Source organism: Cydia splendana, chromosome 3, assembly GCF_910591565.1.
Source record: "Cydia splendana chromosome 3, ilCydSple1.2, whole genome shotgun sequence".
In the NCBI taxonomy this organism is placed as follows: Eukaryota; Metazoa; Arthropoda; class Insecta; order Lepidoptera; family Tortricidae; genus Cydia; species Cydia splendana.
In genome coordinates, this window is record NC_085962.1 from 24,111,037 (window position 1) to 24,132,049 (window position 21,013).

The 21,013-nt window shown below is 42.4% G+C and overlaps 1 protein-coding gene across 5 annotated transcripts in view; it reads left to right on the forward strand.

Moving 5' to 3' along the window:
• Window positions 1-21,013, forward strand: part of LOC134806778 (eye-specific diacylglycerol kinase-like) — an 86,716-nt gene that overhangs the window by 31,840 nt on the left and 33,863 nt on the right. For 4 of the 5 annotated variants that reach the window (XM_063780116.1, XM_063780118.1, XM_063780120.1 and 1 more), the window contains exons 3-6: window positions 3,628-3,714; window positions 4,253-4,382; window positions 4,632-4,938; window positions 8,969-9,137. In XM_063780116.1, coding sequence (XP_063636186.1) covers window positions 3,628-3,714; window positions 4,253-4,382; window positions 4,632-4,938; window positions 8,969-9,137 — 693 coding nt within the window. The remainder of the gene's footprint in view (window positions 1-3,627; window positions 3,715-4,252; window positions 4,383-4,631; window positions 4,939-8,968; window positions 9,138-21,013) is intronic. The other variant, XM_063780119.1, reaches the window with a different exon arrangement.

A 21,013-nucleotide genomic window follows, 5' to 3' on the forward strand; every position in this document is an offset into this window, starting at 1 on the left:
GATCAGCTGAATTGTACCTGATGATTTAGTTATCACATTAAAAGCAATACGGGTATCGACCAATACAAAGACTATGCGGCAGTAAATTAAAGTAATAATATTAGGTATAAATTAGACAAGAAACTATTATTATTTACTTCTATCTATACGGCACCCAGACTGCATTTTAATCCAGGAATATTATTAAGAATATAAAATCATGATTACATTTACTTGATTAAGAATGAGATTATTCTTATTAAATTTGTTCACATACGTTTATTATTTCCGATCAAAATTATTGGAATAATTTTGACGGAAATAAAATCAACATGATTTTATTCTTAGGAATTCTTATTCAAATAATGATTTTATTCTTGAATGCCCAACACTGCTTACTAAGTTTGTATCTATTTAATTTAATCAAAATTATTTCACCTAGGTACCAATGTTACAGATACTCAATAAATATAATGAATTCTGGTATTAATGAAAGATTTGAAGTATTAAAATAAGGTTATCACTGCTATAGATAATATATATATATTTCTGCTCGCTGCATTAAGCAAAACAAGGTAAATTACGACTTTTAGCTGACACAACTCACCGCATCTGAAAACGTTTAAAAGTAGTTGCTTATTATAAAATAAGCCCATAATAACTACCTATTATGTCATTTGTCAATAATGGTTAAATATCTACCACACTACCACAATCCGCTAACGCATGTATCTTTATCACAACGTGATTTTTTTAATCACTCTATCTAAAGATAAACTATACCTACCAGTAAAATTACTAGTTAGGTTAAAATATTTCCTTAAATCAGTCTTTACTCTGTAGGTACATACCAAGTATGAACCCGAAAATAGAAAAATAATATCTAAGTAGCATTAAAAATATAACTAAATAATAGCAAATATTGCTAGGATAGGATGGTGTTTACTTGCAGCAAGCCCTTTTCTAAAAATTCCAAACTAGAATTGCTCCGAAATGAACAAAAACAATAAGAACACACAGGTATAAAGATAAACAAAGGAATGGCCGCGCTGCGGCTGTCGCGCCAAAGTAATACTGTAATCGCTCAATAATGTTTTCAATTTTAGCTTAAGGACTCAAAGTACAATATTGTTTGAATTGACAATAAGCGAAGTTACCGACAAAAAAACATGTTTGTGCTGGAGACTTAATAGACCGCCTATGCCAACCACGGTTATTCAATAATAAGTTCAATTTAAGTGTGCGTAAAGATTACAATCGTTTGAACTGGTTCAAAACCTTATTATGAGGTAACTGAATCGACTGGGTTTTTATTTCGGTTACCGGTAACCGAGGTTAACTCGATCTGATACGGTTACCGAATCAAAGTGTTACCTTATCAGACGGTTACCGTTATGGTAGGGGTTTTTATAACCACTTTTAAAATAACCCTATGAAAAACCCCGGTTAAGGTAACCGGTTCCGGTCCCTGCTGCGGACGTAACGTGCGTGCGGCCGGCATGGCTACACATACATCTTCCGCGTGACTGCAAATTTAATGTGCTCATGAATACTGGAGATATGACCTGATACGCGGCTCCGCGGTGAGGCCTATGTAAGCCTTTAACGTCAGCCTCAGACGTAGCTTGATAATGAATCATTTATTAGGCTGATTATCCTTAATTATTGATTACGTACGATAAACATAGTTTGTTAGGCAGAATTGAAGTCGATAAGTCATTTAATGAGATCTTCCTGCTGCTATATGGCATAGCTTATGTTGTCGAATAGGTTTTGGGTTTTATCAAAATATCTATCAACTAATCTATTGCTGCAAACAAAACGGCGGCTTGTTTGAAAATCAGTTTCACTATTCCCAAATAGGCGTGCTGAGTAGTAATCCACGGGCTTTCATTATGCAGTCATGAAACCACGATGCCTGCATGATGTTTAACGCTCAATGCTTCATTGTGGGGCAGATAGGCCAGCCATATTAAGCCTAAAAAGGGGGTCAACCTCGGAATGAGAGATAGGTAATAAGCTGGAAACTCGTATACACCTTCGTTATGACGTATTAAAGGTTCTCTTAAAAGTGATCGCAGACGCGCACACGGTATATGCGATGACTTTTAAGAGAACCTTTAATACGTCATAACGAAGGTGTATACGAGTTTCCAGCTTATTATCTCTCATTCCGAGGTGAAACCCTTAATTTAACTGGGCCAAGAGCGAGGCTAAGCATATTTTTTTATTTTATTTTTTAAATCTTATTGCACAGTAAATATTGTACAAAAGGCGGACCAAACAGAGAACAAGCAGTAATAGGTGCAAGAAAAATTAAAAGTAGGGGAGACCGGGCCAATGCCGTATAGCTAAGGATTAGAAGCTCTAGGGTAGAAATTAAAGAGACCAAGTAATCAAATAAACACGTTTCTTTAGTTAATTGGAACAAATCATGCCACAAACAAAATTAGGAAAACTTTAATAAAAAATGAAATTTTCATAACAAAACAAAAACGCTGCCTTTTCCGGTTTTGACCCGACACCTGTACAAAACCGTATACCGTATACGATATTGACCCGGCAGCTAGTTATCAGCAATGCATGCCATACATATGAAACTAACATTACTCTTCTGAGTCGTAACCGGTACAGCCATCATGAGCCCATCTTTTTGCAAACTGTACACTGCACCCAATTTTCATTGACGCGACTTGTACCGTATTCTTCAAGACAGTACAGGCATGTATTGTCGTCAATGGTTTTTTGGGTTTAATTGATTTTTTCGTTGCCTCTACATCCCATTCTTGCCTATTAGTTGCTCTTTTGCATTTTGACAGTGTTTAAAACAATAAAATACATTTTATTTGTCAAAAGGTTAAGGTCAAAATCGTATAATATACGGTTTCACCGCATACGCTTGTGGCCCGAGGGTAACAAGTACAAACTAGTCGCTCACAACTACACACGCAAACGATTTTTTACTCTTATGAATTATCGGTAACTATAACAAAAGACACACAGTTAAATGTAATTAATCAGTAACTCAGCTCATTACAAGTCTTATCCTTCTAAAACTGCTTCAGTAGTATATCGAAAAATAACATTGAACACACCAAAAAACAACTATTTTGAATATTTTTACGCAGCGCGTGCATACAGTCTCTAGCTTTTGCTGATGAATTGCTCCTATTGGCGGACGACATTAACATATACATTAAGCGCGGCAAAATATGAATTAGTGACAGACATATGGGCAGTCTACGGTTTTACCCCGGTATACGGTTTTGCACGGGTTTCTTCTACGAATAATGACAAGGGCGAGCGTTCAAATAGGAACCCGCAGCCCGAGCGGTGTGAGCCGCGAGTTCGCGTCGCTGTCACGTCCGTCGCAATCATTTGCATGTGCCTCACACGCGACACGGCAAGCCACGACTCAACGCGAAATTAAAACTTCATTTTTAATGACGTGTTAGCATATCGCCCACACAGTAAGCACGATTTCAAGCGTAGAAAACGGGGTTTCTAGGTCACATTGCTTTTATTCACGCGCTTTTCATGCGAGTAACGATGAATTCGCAGTAACTGCTTGCATTTATTAGATTTTTTGTTTATGTTCTATGTGTTTGACCGCATGTTGTATGTTTTGTATGGTTGTTTTGTTGTCAGTCATTGCGGCGCCGTTGCTGCTGGGGGTGCACGCAATCGCAGAACTCTGTAGACACGGCTAATGAGATAAATCATGACTCGGAGATTGTGCGTATAAACTATGTCCACAGATGCTTCTACGCTGATTAGGGCCTGTGCACAAATCACGCGAGGTTCGATAGGGGGAGGGGGGTCACGAAAAAATCACGATAGATCACGTTGGGGAGGGGGGGTATAAGGAAACCTCACGTGTATTTTTCTACAGTGAACGAAACTAAGAAAAAAACCTACAACATGAGTAGATACTTTTTCTCGGTTTCGTTAAACATAAATCTTCACTCTGCACTTCAAAATAGTGAGTCTATTTAACGAAAATAGAAAAATAAACAAGATTTTCTATATACAAATTTATCTTAAAATTAGGTCGAATGAAAAAATTTCAAAAAAATACACGTGAGGTTGTGTGGGGGGAGGGGGGTAACCAAAAACCTCACCAAATATCACCAAGGGGGAGGGGGGGTCAAAAAGTAGCCGAAAACACCTCGCGTGATTTGTGCACAACCCCTTAGCTCTTTTATTATCTTGACGAATTATGAATTTTATTGGGTTTTACACGGCGTCGTAATTACTTTATTGTTGTCACCAGGCACTGCAACCGAAACTGTCGTTTAGCTCGAAAGAGATCGTGGCCCTGAGTTGCTCGTGGTGCAAGGACGCCTACCACAACAAGGAAAATTGCTTCAATCTGCAAAGAATAGGAGAGCAGTGTTCGCTCGGTGAGTACGTAGATATCTTGGCACGCAAAAGTTTGTATATTATACTCAATTCATTATAGGAAAAACGTGCCTTAGGTACGTTCTTTTTCAATCATATCGACAAAGTATTGATTAAGCAAATTTTCTATTTCTAGAGCTAGCTGCATTTGTAGTGACTATTTCTATTGCCTACTCCTTTATCAGCGCTCTGAATGTTGATAAGAATATGTGAAGTAGGTATGTACTAAGATATAAATTTAATTTTATTAGGTTTACAATGCAATATAACCGTCCCACCGTCGTGGATTGTCAAACTACCAAGAAGAGGCAGCTTTAAATCATCACTAAGAAAATCTCCGAAGAAGAAAAACGCCTCTAAAAAGAGTGGAAAGAGTTCCAAAAACGAGCAAAAAACATTTGTAATCAAACCGATACCTGCTGAAAACATGAAACCGGTGTTGGTGTTCATCAATCCGAAGAGCGGCGGCAACCAGGGCGCCAAGCTGCTCCAGAAGTTCCAGTGGCATCTGAACCCTCGACAAGTGTTTGACCTCACGCAGGGAGGGCCGGGCCCGGGGTAAGTGCATATCACTATTTTACAAAACTATTATTGGCTTAGTTCCATAGGTAGGTACTCGATGCGCGATAATACCTACTGCCGGAGAAATTAACACGAATAATTTTACTTGTGTTTGATTTAATTACATTTGCAAACAAATTTAAAATTTTGTTATTTGATATTTTACTACGGCCCACGTCTATGATTCATCAATTAAGCACATTTTTACGCCGTATATTTAAGTTAGGTACTTTATATTTTTTATAAATATAATATATTATATCGCCGTAAGTTTTTTTTTTATAATAAACTGATCGGCGAGTGGCTCTAGCAACCTGATGGAAAGTGAAGACAGAGTCTAAGATGGAGCTCACCGGTTCAGTACTCAATAGCCTATTCACTCTAGCTTTAAAGAGACCGAGGTCATATTTCTCAGGGAATATGACGGGAGCGCATTCTATTCCTTAGCCGTCCTTACCAAAAAAGACGAGTCGTTACTCTATTTTTTTAATATATATTTATATCTATTCTGTAAAATAAATAGCCTGAATTTACAAAAACAGATTCCAATATTTCCAATTAATAGTAAATAATTGGTAGAATGAGAATTTATATTGCCAGTGAAGTGATGGTACATTAAATGTACTTTTTTTGTATTTCTTATTTTTCCAGACAATCACATCAAGTCTGATTTATATTTGAAATAAATCAAACTTGATGTGATTGTAAATAGAATTTTATTATACCTACTATCCAAGAGTGAAGAAAAAAAATCGTAGTACTTTAAAAAAGATACTTATTAGGTAAGTAAGTAAAAACCTATGCCTATTTTTTCATTGCTGACATCAAAGTATATCGAAGGTTAGGTACATATAATGTGGAAAACTACGCCACAGCGTTCGTAAATATTTGATCTTCGTACCTATTTACCTACTTCAAAGATAGGACTTTATTGCTAAGTATCTGCAGAAAGCTTTTGGCGTGATGACGTCCAACTATGCAACAGCTCGGACCTAAATATAAGAAGCTGTCTCAAATTTTTTTAGAATAACTTTATCTTCAGAAAGCCTTTTATTCGTCAGCCGTGAACAACAGTACCTACATATTATACATATTACACAAGCGATGGTATTACATAATACAAGTAACATAAACATTAAATATTGTTATAAAAATATTATTGAGCTTCAGAGCATGAATACTTGTATATAACATTGAAAACCATGTAGTTATTGGTAAATATATTTACATATCAAAGGCTGTTTCTTGTTCAAACATCAGTGTTAGTAAATTATTGGATAGATCGTTGGAAATAATTCGAAGGTTTTTTTAACTATTTAATTTTGATAAAGTGATTATCTGTTTTCTAAAACACTGAGCACATTCTTTTACAAAGGAAACAAGCGTGAAATGTGTATGAACTCAATAAGGATTTAAATAGTTATTACGTGACTGCTTTTACAAGCGCGGTAATCGTTGCGCTTTGTAAGGAGTTCAAAGCTAAGAGCTAAGTGAATTATTATGGGCCTCCAACCTATCAACTATAATTTGTCAGACAATGTTATCCTGCACCTGACCTGCCTCCTGTCAAGAAGGGTTACCTAATGACTGCTGAAGCGAAGATAGGTGCAGTGATGCTCGTGATTCCTTTAAAATACTGGAGGTCTGTTTTTACAGATAGGTTAATTTACTCAAAATTCATCATATCAATACCTACTGCTATAGGTACATATGTACAATCAACATATTATCGTCATATCAACATAGGTATTGGTATGTCAAAATGCTCAACGCCTAGGTACCTGTTCAATGTTAAAATAAGCTTAGGTTTTAGGTCATAGGGCACTCATCATCATCATCTCAGCCATAAGACGTCCACTGCTGAACATAGGCCTCCCCCTTGGACCTCCATACGTGCCGGTTGGAAGCGACCCGCATCCAGCGTCTTCCGGCGACCTTAACAAGATCGTCTGTCCATCTTGTGGGTGGACGTCCTACGCTGCGCTTGCTAGTCCGTGGTCTCCACTCGAGCACTTTTCGACCCCATCGGCCATCTTCTCTGCGTGCAATGTGGCCTGCCCATTGCCACTTCAGCTTGCTAATCCGGTGGGCTAATATGTCGGTGACTTTAGTTCGTCTACGGATCTCCTCATTTCTGATTCGATCACGTAGAGAAACTCCGAGCATAGCCCTCTCCATAGCTCGTTGAGCGACTTTGAGTTTTGAGATGAGGCCGATAGTGAAAGACCACGTTTCGGAGCCGTAAGTCATCACTGGTAACACACACTGATTAAAGACTTTCGTCTTGAGGCACTGAGGTATGTCGGACGAAAAGACATTACGTAGTTTCCCGAACGCTGCCCAACCGAGTTGGATTCGGCGGTTGACCTCTTTCTCGAAGTTGGACCTACCTAATTGGACTACTTGTCCTAGGTAGATGTACGAGTCAACAACTTCGAGTACCGAGTTCCCAACAGAGACTGGGATGGGCACAACATTGGAATTTGACATAAGTTTCGTCTTGTCCATGTTCATTTTCAAGCCCACCCGTTGTGAAACTCGGTTGAGGTCATCGAGCATCATGCTGAGTTCCTCCATCGACTTCGCCATGACTACGATATCGTCGGCAAACCGAAGGTGAGTGATGTATTCGCCGTTGATGTTGATGCCAAGTCCTTCCCATTCCAGGAGCTTGAAGGCGTCTTCTATTACGGCAGTAAACAGTTTCGGAGAGATAACGTCTCCCTGCCTTACGCCTCTTCGCAATGGAATCGCCCTCGTGCTCTGCTCCTGTACTCGGACCGACATGGTGGCGTTACTATACAAACACTTCAACACTTCGATGTACCGATAGTCAATATGGCATCGCTGAAGAGACTCAAGCACCGCCCATGTTTCCACCGAATCGAAGGCTTTCTCATAGTCCACAAACGCTAAGCATAATGGCAAGTTATACTCTTCGGTCTTCTGTATAACTTGCCGCAGCGTATGGATGTGGTCTATGGTACTATAGCCTTTTCGGAAACCGGCTTGTTCGGGAGGCTGGAAGTCATCAAGTCTGTGTTCGAGACGGTTCGTGATGACCCTTGAAAACAGCTTATAGACATGGCTCAGAAGCGTGATGGGTCTGTAGTTCTTCAATAGGTTGTTATCACCTTTTTTGAAGAACAGCACCACCTCGCCTCTATTCCATGTTTCAGGCGTTATGCCCTCGGACAAGACGGAATTAAAGAGCTTCTGGAGGACTTTAAGTACCGGTGTTCCACCCGCTCTCAGAAGCTCTGAAGTGATTCCGTCTTTGCCCGGCGCCTTGTTGTTCTTAAGCTGCTTCAGGGCCATCCTAATCTCGTACAGACTGATGTCCGGGATATCTTCGGTATCATAGGGCACTGTTTGGACACAATTAGATTAATTTGAATCTACTATCTAGTGCTCTATGCCTGTACTTTCTGTAACAAAATATAGCCTTAAACTCTCGCGTTTTATACACATATTTTATTACACTAACGGGTCTGAACGTCGGAATTTAAGCTAAAAACAATGAAATCATATCGCGGTCGACCCTTTCGTGTAATAAAATAAAATATAGCCTTACAAGTCTTACAACATTTTTGTAGGTACTATAAGAGATAATTGTCGTAGCATGTTATTACAAATCGCCTTGAAAACTACGAGGCAACAAATAGAGTAACAATGTGTATGTACCGAATTAAAATTAATGATTTTTTTACCTACAGAAATCAGTACAATAATAGGTCTTCAAATTATCTCAAGTGTATAGTAAAGAAGTTGCGCGGTCATTTTCTAGTCGGTACAGGCGGCTGACCTTTAAGACTAAAATTAGTTTATACTTTACATGTTTAATTTACTAATAACACCAATCAGCTTCCTGCAGCTAAGCCTTCTACCAATCCGTACCTGACCTAATAACTTCTTACCAACCACCTCAGTTAAATGGTACCGCTAGTATAAACATGCGGGCCTCTATAAACGCAATCGATTATTAAATTTGTACCCAGAAACCTTCAATGTGTGTTTTCAATATCAGGTTGGAGTTGTACCGCAAGGTGCCGAACCTGCGCATTCTGGCGTGCGGCGGCGACGGCACCGTGGGCTGGGTGCTGAGCGTGCTCGACCGCATCGGCACGCGGCCCGCCGTGGGCGTGCTGCCGCTGGGCACCGGCAACGATCTTGCCAGGGCGCTCGGCTGGGGCGGGGTAAGAACACTAAGAACCTAAAAACACCTCCTAATATTGTCAGGGGTCCCGAAGGTCTATTCAGATGGTGTGATAGTCAGCAGACGAGCAGACGAGCCGTCTGCTGGGAAGTGGTTACCGTCACTAATGGGCATAGCCAACATTAGAGAAGCATTGCTAACCCTTGAGAATCCTGAGTACTCGCTTCTTGAAGAACCCCGTGTCGCGTAATTTCTTATTATCATTCATATATGTATATGATCTAACAGTGACATTTCTGGTTGACGAATATCACAACCAGAAATAATATAGGTAACGAGATTTTACTGTCTGAATAGACCTCCCGGGAATCTTGGATTTTCCCAGTATTTCACGAGCTAACACGTCCCTTGTATGTATTTAATTCACCTACTCAAGAGGGGATAGCCGTTTATACGAGAGAGAGCTCATTTTGATTGTATGTCAGTGTACACTAGATACAGATAAACAGATTTTTATAGGTAAAATATATGTTGAATCAATATATCATAAATAGATATTAAATAAATTAAATATAATACGTAAATATACATATATTTTGGGAGCAAACAAATGGTTTCTACTTTTGGTGTTCGTACATTTCGTCGTACAGTTCGTACAAGAACCTAGCCGCCGCCATACAATCAAAGTAAAGCTCTTGCTAAAATTACATGAAACTTGGCATAAGCATTCAAGTAAGGTCAATGTGGCTAATTTCGTCATAGGGACTATTCCGTCCACTATCGTTGTTCTCGAACAATGAACAACATTTATAATGTCGTCGACAAAGCACCGATGGCTTTTAGTTTCAGCAATCAAAAGCAAATGTTTTTTTTTGCCTAAGATTAAAAATCAAAGAAATGTACGCTCGTGGACGGAATAGACTCTATGACGGAATTACCAACATTGACCTTATCATACCTTTATGTTTTGGTATTCGTTTTCGTTGCTAGAAATTGTAATACAATGACAATAGAGCGGATTTTAAATGCAAAACTTCTACTCGCTCTATTCTATTATTATTAGCAATTAAATCTACCTATTACCAGACATGGATATGTTAAGTAAATTTACCCTTTTCAGGCATAGTACAAACAACAACACTCCTAACTGTACATCGGTGGACCTTGTTACATAAGACAGAACCACAGACGAGGTCCACCGACGTACAGTTAACAGTGTGGGGCGATAGTACCTACTGGTACCTACCTACGAGGTATTGACCACATACGCTCTCGAATTTCAACCTTAGCAATCCGATTTACGGTTCAAATTAGATTTGACTTTAGAGAAATGTGACGTGTCTTCAAATGAATCATGGAAGCTGGATTAATGGGAATTATATTTGGATTTTTTTTAAAAGCTCTGGAGATTGGTGCGGCCTGGAAAAGGGTTTAAATTTCATGATAAATTGTTTGTACATTATGCATAATTATCGTTTTAAAATGAGAGCGAAATTTCGATTGCATGAGAGCGGCTTTTTAGCGGTGGGTTTTTTTTTGTAAACAAGACTGTTCGTTATTCTACCTACCTACTCTACTATATGTATATTATAAACATGTATTATGTACCTCTAATGCCGCTCACTTTCTTGCTGCTGCCAGTTCTTGTCAGTTCAATCTCTAGAAGTTAAATTACATAACTTGCAAACATTTGCAACATTAGATTACAAACGTGTACCTACTCGTGTGTAAAATATACCTAAGGGATTGAAAATCGGTATGAATATTTTACCTACGTAAACTTTGTCAGCAGCGTTAATTCCTTGACACGGAAGCGTAATAGGTATTATAAATGTAAATGTTCGTATATATAAATATAAGCACAAATAAGATCACGCATAAACAGCTGAATGGATTTCGTATGGGGTTACCTAATACGGAACACGAACATCGATACGAAAAATTTAAAGCGATATGAGTATTTACTTGCTATTTTCGACACCTAGGTACCTAAATTCATAAAACGTTTATTTTTTATTTTTCATTCAAAATTATTTAATACATCGGTGCCTATACTCTCGACAATAATTACGAGTACTTATTACAATGACCTGTATTGGTTACTAGATAAAGTAGGTACATATATAATTAAAGATATCAGAAACATGGTTAATTATTTCTAAGCCTCCTTGTAAGTATATATGTACGTCTCATGTGTATTTACGCAATTTGTTCTCAAGTGTTGTTTCAGGCCTACGTCTTAAATCAACAACGTAAGCAACTATTGTGATTATCCCCCGTAGCTTTCTGTCGTATAACATTAACGAGCACATAAACCAGGCATATCACTTTGAACATCAACATTTTATTATTCGACAAAACGATAAACAAAATTCCTAACGACGGAACAATGACAATGATGGATTCATATATACTTGCTAGGTATCTCTGGGTTATTTTTTGTTACTATATAATTGTGGAGTGTAGACTGTAGCTTTTCGTGATGGGGGTTCGTTGGGAGAAGCGTAGAAACTCGCCGCTGGAACGCGCTGGCCGCTGTGCTGTCTCGAAGTCCGCTATACCTCCATTTACCGGTATATGTGTTGTGTGAAATGAAAACACATATATTTGATTTATTCACTTGGAGAGTGTTCAGGCTGGTATGAGTGAAGCTCTCTTGATGTCTCTGATATCTCTGAATAAGCCACGAAACGGCTCTGCCTTATATAGTAAAACACAAGGCCGTTTGGTACCTTCTTCAACTAGTGGGTGTATCATGCAGAGTCAGTAATGTATATTTTTGCCAATCTCGTTAATTATAAGCACGTATGAAAGGAGCACGAATCCTAGACTTATAAATAGGTACAATATTAAGCACGTATGAAAGGAGCATGAATCCTAGACTTATAACTAGATATAAAACATTCCACGCAATTCATTTGACATAATATACGAGCACAAAGTAAAACATGATATACAAAAGTAAAAATAGCAACCTAAACGTAGAGACTAATTAAACACATACATGAACCCTAATAGCTATTTACGACAGTCTCCCCCACGTGTGTCAACACCGTCTTCATGCGCGGAGTAAATGGGGATAAGTCTAGAAACTGGGCGGCGGACGTCACCTGCGCGTGTGCGAACAATGGCCACTCTCACATGACCATCTGGGCCAGGAAATAGCTGGGCCATTACGCCTCTGGGCCACGTTCCTCATGGCATGGAGCTATCCGCAATGATGACTACGTCACCTTCATGCAGTTTTCTCACGTTTTGGTGAGCACCGGGCCTGGGGAGGAGGCTGGGTCGGTATTCCCGCTGCCAGCGCCTCCAAAATTGGTCGGCTAGCGTTTGCGCTGTTTTCCACCAAGAGAGCGACATAATTGCGTCTGTGAAGACACCCAGTGGCGACATGGCACTTGATCGACCGATAAGGAAGTGATTCGGCGTCAGGGCTTCGATGTCTAAATCTGGATTCACTGGTGTCAACGGTCTGGAATTGACTATGTGCTCTGATTCTAGCAGTAAAGTATGTAGAACTTCTTCGTGGGGTGCTCTTTCTTTCAGTACTACTTTTAATGCGGTTTTAACGCTGCCCACGAGCCGTTCCCAGGCACCGCCAGCGGAGGGGTTGCCGGGTGGAATTTTCTTCCATTTTATGGCTCGCTCGGTCAAGAAGGGCTTGAGACTGTCGGGCAGCGTGTTTTTGGCCTCTGCCAGTTCTCTTTCCGCGCCGTGGAAGTTGGTGGCGTTGTCGGAATAGAGAACTGTAGGCGTGCCGCGTCGCGCTATCATTCGGCGTAGCGACAGTATCATGGAGGATGCCGAAAGTGAGGCGGCAAGCTCCAGATGTACAGCGCGAGTTGTGAGGCATGTGTATAATACACCCCACCTTTTCTCGCGGCGGCGGCCTATAGTTATGTGCATGGGGCCAAACAGGTCTACGGCTGCAGCGGTGAATGGCGGCTGATTCGCTTTTAGCCTTTCTGGCGGCAAGTCACCTATGGGAACTTTGATTGGCGTTCCCCTATAGGTTCTGCAGCATTGGCATTTATGCGTTATATAGCGAATGCTACCGCGCAGCCCGATAATGTAGTACCTTTGTTTCAACTCGTTAATGACGGTCGCGTGGTTGCCGTGATTGTAGAGTGCATGAAAATGCTGTACTAATAACTTGACGAAATCTTCTTTCGCATGTAAAACAGGCATGTGCGTGTTTTTACCGATTCTAGCATTTAGTACGATGATTCCGTTTTTGTCAAGTTGTACAGCGATTTTGTATAGCGGAGATTTCTTCAGGAGTGGCCGCCCAGTTTCCAGAAGCTTGATTTCCTCCGGAAATGCAGCATGTTGACTCCGTCGGATTAGTAATATCTCTGCTAAATCTAAATGCCCCTTATTTATCTCTATGTCTGTTTTCTTAGCGAACAATGCGGCTTTGAAAACCTCGGCGGCAACCAGAGTACTAGCGGTGGCGCGAACTAATCGCACGAACTTTGAGAACCTACATACCTCCGGCAGGTACTCAAACCTATTCTCCGCGACGCCTACTGAGCATACGAGTTTATTAACGCGTTCCTCGCCCGTATCGGCGACGGGCGTAGGCACTTTTTCGGTCGGCCAATGCTCTTTGGATTTACGTATAAAATCGGGCCCTATGAACCATCGGTGGTTCACTCCGAATTGCGCAGGTACTCCACGAGTCGCGTCGTCAGCCACGTTAGCTGCACTAGGCACCCAGCGCCAGTTGGCGGGGGTGGTAGTGTTCTCGATTTCTGCTAACCTATGTGCTACGAACGTTTTATACCTACGTGGGTCCGAACGTATCCACGTGAGCGCCGTTTTAGAGTCAGACCAAAAATACTTGTCCTTTATTACGTAATCTGACTCCTTGACTATGGTTTCCGCTAATCTAGTAGCTAGTACGCAGCTCTGCAATTCCATCCTCGGAATGCTAACTACCCGGAGAGGTGAAACGCGGGCCTTAGCGGCCACTAACGCGGAGGTTCTAGTCCCCTCGGGGTTGATGCTAACTAAATACACGGCCGCGGCATATATTTTTTCGCTCGCGTCGCAAAAAACATGCATATATGCCTCCCTATTAAATGCGGGCACGTGTCGCGGAATCTCTAAGTCTCGTAATTGTTGTACGTTATCAATGAACGATCGCCAGACGGGTGCGAGTGAGACGGGTATAGGCGAGTCCCAATCGATTCCTGTCCTCCATATTTCCTGCATTAACGCCTTGCCTAAGACGGATATGGGGCTTACGTAACCGATCGGATCAAATATTGACATCGCGCTACTTGTTACCTGTCGTTTTGTAGGTAATTTCTGACCGTTAAGTACGTCTTCGGGCGTATTACGAAAGTTTACGTTGAAACCTAAGGTGTCACGTTTGTGATTCCATTTCAAACCTAAGGTACGTTCGCTCTCGTTCGCGCCTAACAGCGACGTTTCCTGATTGCTATTAACTACGTCAGCAATTACCGCAGGATGGTTCGATGCGAACCCGCGAAGCTCGAATGACGCGCGCATATTCAGCTCGTAAACTTCGTTTACTACGCGTCTCGCTTCCTCTTCAGACGTATCGAGGGCGATCAACATGTCGTCCATGTACGTATTCTTTATTGTTTTTTCCGCTGCGATCGGAAATTCTTTACTATGCGATTTTGCGTTTTTGTTTTTGACGTATAGCGCGGTTGTCGGCGACGCTGCCGAACCAAATATAAGCCGCTTCATCCTATATTCTTGCGGTTGGGAGGTACGGTCCTCTCCCCTCCAAACGAAACGTAACGCATCACGATCCTGCTCAATTATTTCGATCTGTAAAAACATCTCTTTGACGTCGGCTATTACCGCGATTTTACCCTCGCGGAAACGCACTAACACGCCGAAAAGTGATTCTAACAGGTCGGGGCCAGCTAACAGCGCGCTATTGAGCGAGCGTCCATAAGCTGTTGCGGCCGCGTCCCAAACTAATCGCATTTTCCCGCGTTGCGGATGAAAAGTTGGGAAGTGGGCTAGGTACCACGTCCGGGGTGCCTCGGGGGGCGGTCGCGAGTTCATTTTCTCCGCGTAACCTTTGTCGAGCAAGTTGTTCATATGCTTTGCATATTCGGCTTTAAGTTTCGCATCGCGGTCTAGCTTTCGTTCTAGACTGTACAGCCGTTTCAATGCTTGCGCTCGGTTATCGGGGAGTTTCTCGTCATCTGACCGCCAAAGTAAGCCCGAGCGATACCTTTGCTCCCCCGGTATCTTTTCGCAGGTGGCTTCTAACAAATCTAGCGCACGTTGGTCGGGGTCGGCCCGAGGTAATTTTTGCGAAACGCCTAATGACTCTATGTCAAAATGTCGTTTCATCAATTGTAAGGCTTCGTCATCCGCGGTATTAGGCCTTGCGTGCCCAACAAATTGTACCGCGGCGCGACGCGTACGGTCTGGTCCATGCAAAACCCATCCTAGCCTGGTTAAACTCGCGACTGGGAGGTTAGGCGGACCGTCTATAATTTGCCGACTAATGATGAGATGCCAGTTATCTTGGCCTATCACGATAGTAGGTACTGCGGGGGGGTAACTTAATTCGTCCGCGATTTTAGATAAATGATCGCATTTATCTACCAAGTCTCGCGGCACGCCCTGCGCTCCTAAACCTATATCGCAAACCGTGTAAGTCTCCATCATTTCCATATGTCGACTACAAAAACCCCGTATTGCGACTCGTAACGCATACGAATCTGGGTCCCGTACTACACCGCCTATGCCTTCTATCTCTAATGTTTCACCGCGCACACGAGGTGCGATTCTATCCGCAGTTTCATGTAACATCAACGTCATTGCCGCGCCTTCATCGAGTAGCGCGAGGGTTTGGACGGTACCTAACGGTCCCGACACCTCTACTGGCATGATTTTGAGATACGTCTGCGGCAGTTTAACATTGAGTACTGCTTTGCGTGCTGCCGGCGCACTATTACCGTTCGCGTACCCGGCCGCGCTTAAACCGTATAATAGTCCGGCTTCGCACTGATTCATGCCACACGCGACATATTTACATCCAAAAAATTTACGGTGATTCGCGCCTAGACATCTAAAGCACAATTTAGCTCCCTTTGCCAAGTCCCAGCGCTCAGGTACGGTCGCGGCTAGAAATTTCGAACACTCCTTAACTTCGTGTTCTTTGCCGTTATTACATATGGCGCACGCTTCGAGCGAGACAGAGACAGACGCTATCTGTCGCTTGGGCTTAGCTCCGGTTGACGCTGGCTTTTTCTTTAAATTGCCATCGCGGTGCTTTACTTGAGCTACGGTCGATTTATAAGTACGCGATCTATTTCCCGTATCACGTGTGTATGACTCGCGGGAATCTGACTCCGAATCCGAACTATAGTCGCGAATGGACGCGGGGGCGCGGGACCTAGCGAGAGCGTGGCTCGATCGACTGGGCTCGCGCACAGAGGAAACCGCGTTTCGTTCATTTCGCGATCTATCATACGTATCACGGTAGAACGCGGGGTCGCGAGACCTAGAGAGAGCTTGGCTCGATCTTCTGGGTTCGCGCGCAGAGGAAACCGCGTTCACTGCATTCCGTGATTTGTTGGACGGCTTATATCGGTTTATGCGCTTGGCCGCAGTACTAATTTCGTTCAGAAACTCGGAAACTGCTACTAACCCGGGTGATTCTACGTTAGACTGCCTGTATTTGGCCCATTCATAGCGCACTATCAGATTTAATTTATCCACGATTTTATTCACGAGCTCAGGCGCGTGCAAGTATTTCTCTTGACGCAAGGATCTAATGGTGGCGACGGCATTCGCTACATGCGCGGCGAATGAGGCTATATTCGAATTGTCTTCGGATAAACGCGGCATGCGTTTAATATTATGAATTTCCGTAAGAACAATCTCCTCAGGGTCGCCGAACTGCCGTTCCAGCGCTTCCATTATCTCGTACGGATCCTGAACTGTGTACATTATTGATTTTACGGCCGTCCGAGCTTCGCCCTTAAGTGCGCGCCTAATCCGACTGACGTTATTGACGGCACTAAACATGGGCGACGTATCTTCGAACTCTGCCCTAAATGATATCCACTCGGTGATATCTCCGCCGAATGCAGGTAATTCCGGCGGTTTATGGTACATTGGCGCGTAGGTACCGTGCGGTACCTCTAAAATGCGCGGGGTTGGTTTGCTAGTCCGGTCGACGACTGCTCGCGGCGGCGGTGGCGCGGTCTGTTTCGGCGGCGGGATTTTAACGTTTTCCTGTGCGATCTCGTGCTGTAACCTCGCTTGTCGTTCTACCCAACTTCTAGTACGTTCTTCGACGGTCGCGTCACTGCTGCCGACAGATTGCGCCTTCAGTTGCGCAACCTGCAGCCGTAAATGTGCAGTGTCGGACTCTGTCTTAGCAACGACTAGACGGGCTTTATGAACCTCGAGCTCGGCCATTAGCACGGCCAATTGATTATCGCGTTCCCTAACCGATTTGCGACTCCTATGTGAATCGCGATTAGACGGCGCCCGCGGCGGCGACGGCGGCGCATCGGCGTCTTTATTCACTAGCGTACCTGACCTACTACGATTTACTACGGTGGCATCTAACGTCTCCGAGTGTACCGACTCGGTTCCACCGGTAGCATTCGGGTTGCCACTGGTGCCCTTGCTCCACGTATTAGTCTCGTTGGACGTAGTCTTACCAGACGAGGGGGTAGGGGTATCCATGTTCGGTGCGGGCGCAGGTGGGCCCTTGGTGCGTGATCGTAGGCTCCTTGCTTCCTTTTCGGACATCTTTCTGGCTGGAACCACTTCACTTAACACACGCGGGGGGTCCCTAACTTGACCTGCCTATGCCTATGACTGACCGTTGCCGTGCGCAACGTCAGTGCCCTAAGCGTGGATCCCTCGTGGCACTGAATCTCCCGCAATGGCAAAGTGCTATGCCTAGAACGTTCGAAAGCAGTGTGTGGGTATCAACCATGTGACACTTGCAACGAAAGTTGCCAGGACACGTGAGCGGAGGTGGTCCTACGACGCTGCACGGTCCGTCCGGCAAGCCGGTAAATGGGTTACGGAAAGGTATAGGGTTTGGGTCTAAACCGAAGCGAACTTCTAGGCTCAGCGCGTCCTTTATTCTTTCTTGCCGTCTGAGTCAAGCAACGTTCGCTTAAAACTCAGCGCGTACTTGTTTCTTTCTTGCTGTCTGAGTTAAGCAATGTCGCTTGAAACTCAGCGCGTACGTTTTTCTATCTTGATGTCTGAGTTAAGCTATGTCGCTTGAAACTCAGCGCGTACGTTTTTCTATCTTCATCCGGCTTCAAAAGGACCAAACTGTGGAGTGTAGACTGTAGCTTTTCGTGATGGGGGTTCGTTGGGAGAAGCGTAGAAACTCGCCGCTGGAACGCGCTGGCCGCTGTGCTGTCTCGAAGTCCGCTATACCTCCATTTACCGGTATATGTGTTGTGTGAAATGAAAACACATATATTTGATTTATTCACTTGGAGAGTGTTCAGGCTGGTATGAGTGAAGCTCTCTTGATGTCTCTGATATCTCTGAATAAGCCACGAAACGGCTCTGCCTTATATAGTAAAACACAAGGCCGTTTGGTACCTTCTTCAACTAGTGGGTGTATCATGCAGAGTCAGTAATGTATATTTTTGCCAATCTCGTTAATTATAAGCACGTATGAAAGGAGCACGAATCCTAGACTTATAAATAGGTACAATATTAAGCACGTATGAAAGGAGCATGAATCCTAGACTTATAACTAGATATAAAACATTCCACGCAATTCATTTGACATAATATACGAGCACAAAGTAAAACATGATATACAAAAGTAAAAATAGCAACCTAAACGTAGAGACTAATTAAACACATACATGAACCCTAATAGCTATTTACGACAATAATTATACTTTGACTACGTGTGTAAATCAGCATATCACTATGTATCACACATGAACATAAAATGTATTCGGCAAATTATACAATTCTGATATCGCTTTTCAAAACCTACGCTTTTTACGCTGAAACAGGTTTTAAATTTTAATCGATTGCTTTTAGGTCGCAGCCTGAACGCACGCGACCGGCGGCGGGGCGGCGAGCGGCAAATCAAGACCATTCATACATTGCGCTCTACCAAATGTATGAACGGCCTTGATTTGCCGCTCGCTGCCCCGCCGGCGCCGGTCGCGTGCGTCTAGGCCACGACCTTATATCGTTCATACTTTTGATTGCAATCACCAATCGAGATGAATATCGTTTCATATAATTCAAATTATCCGTCTCAGTTCGTAGTAGTGGACGCGTTGTTTAATTTATACTATAGCTAGTTTCCGATTTCATCGCCAGACCAGTACATATTATAAATTTACACGATGCTATATAACATCGCTTTGGCCGTGTTAACAATATAATATCATAAGTAGTCGGCTTAGGTGAATAAATTATGTATGCACATTTCAACAAAGTTTCAGCGGTCATGTTCAGATTTCAGGTGCAAAATAAACTATATTAATTGTATGATAATAGAATGACGGGCACAGCCATATCCCCGGGATAGACTGAATGAAATAAAAGCGTTTTAAATAGGAGGCTACCTCGCTTTGCGTGTACATTGTGAAGCATTTATTTTCCGTATGCTTGCACCCCATCGGGTTTCAATTTCGCTTAAAAATAAAAAGAGGAAAGTTCTTTGTACTCTCTTTGGTTTTTCATCCAACAATGGCTAACTCCCTTCCTTTGAAAAGTCCACAATACCTGCTAGTTCTTTGAAATATTCACTTAGGTAGATATTATTGTTTATTGCATAAACAGGTCGTTGAATTACTTTTTCATAAGTTTTTGTCATATCAAATGAAATTCAGATGGTATACCTACTCTTTTTTTATCTCAAGTATTTAAAATGTCATTACATTAATGTAATAATAATAAGCCAACAGGGCAGCTTGTGGCGAGCTGAATGGGAAGTGACGTCCCTTGGGTCCCATACCCCCGAGAGTCGGTCAGGCCCCTCTCTCCGGCTTGCCTTCATTGGCCGGCTGGAGTGAACACTGAGCAGGGGCCGCAGGACTCTCACCTCTGGCTTGCCTTAACCGGCCATCCAGAGTGGGGTGTCAGAGCTATATGCTCGCAGGGCGGAAGTGAAACATGCCAAAGACGCGAGTTGGCACAGTGGCTGCTTACAGCCACTGGGTAGAAAGCGGTGCACACCTCTCCACGCCCTGAGCCGCTCACGTGATGTTGTCCCCTTGTCGCTCCGTGCAAGCACCTTAAATTTAGACATTTTTTTTTTCTTTACATGGCCCCGCTTTGGGTAAAGGCCTCCTCCATTTGTTTCCATTTTATTCTGTCCTTAAGCTTCCAGTCTCTACCAGCAATTCTTTGAATTTCGTCAATCCAGCGGTCTTTGGGTCTCCATTTTCCTCTTTTTTTCGGATAGGGCCCGCCCATTCAGTTACCCGTTTTGTTTTATCATTAATGTATTAGCAGCAATATATTAGCAGACAGAAGTTTTTGTGGCAAAGTAAAGTGATTGACAAAATTAAATAACGACATGTATTTTATGACTTTTATCGATGTTACGTTATAGATATTTATTACATTTTAAATATAAGAACATATTAGCTACCGCGAAATACACAACACGTTCGACATCTTGTTCTCTTTTGATATATTGGTAGTTTTCTATTCTTTTGGCACTGTATACTACAGTTTACGTTTAAATTTTTAAGTACTTACTAAATATATACTGTAATAAATAAATTATGTACTGCTTCGTAATTGATTTGCATTCTTGAAATTTCTCGGTAACTTACCTACAGCAAGTAGAAGTTACATCCTATAAATATTAATCTGTGACTTATCGATGTTTCATTTTCTCAAACACTCGTTTTTGCCACAAAAACTTCTATATCTGTGTATTAATGCTAACGTTGT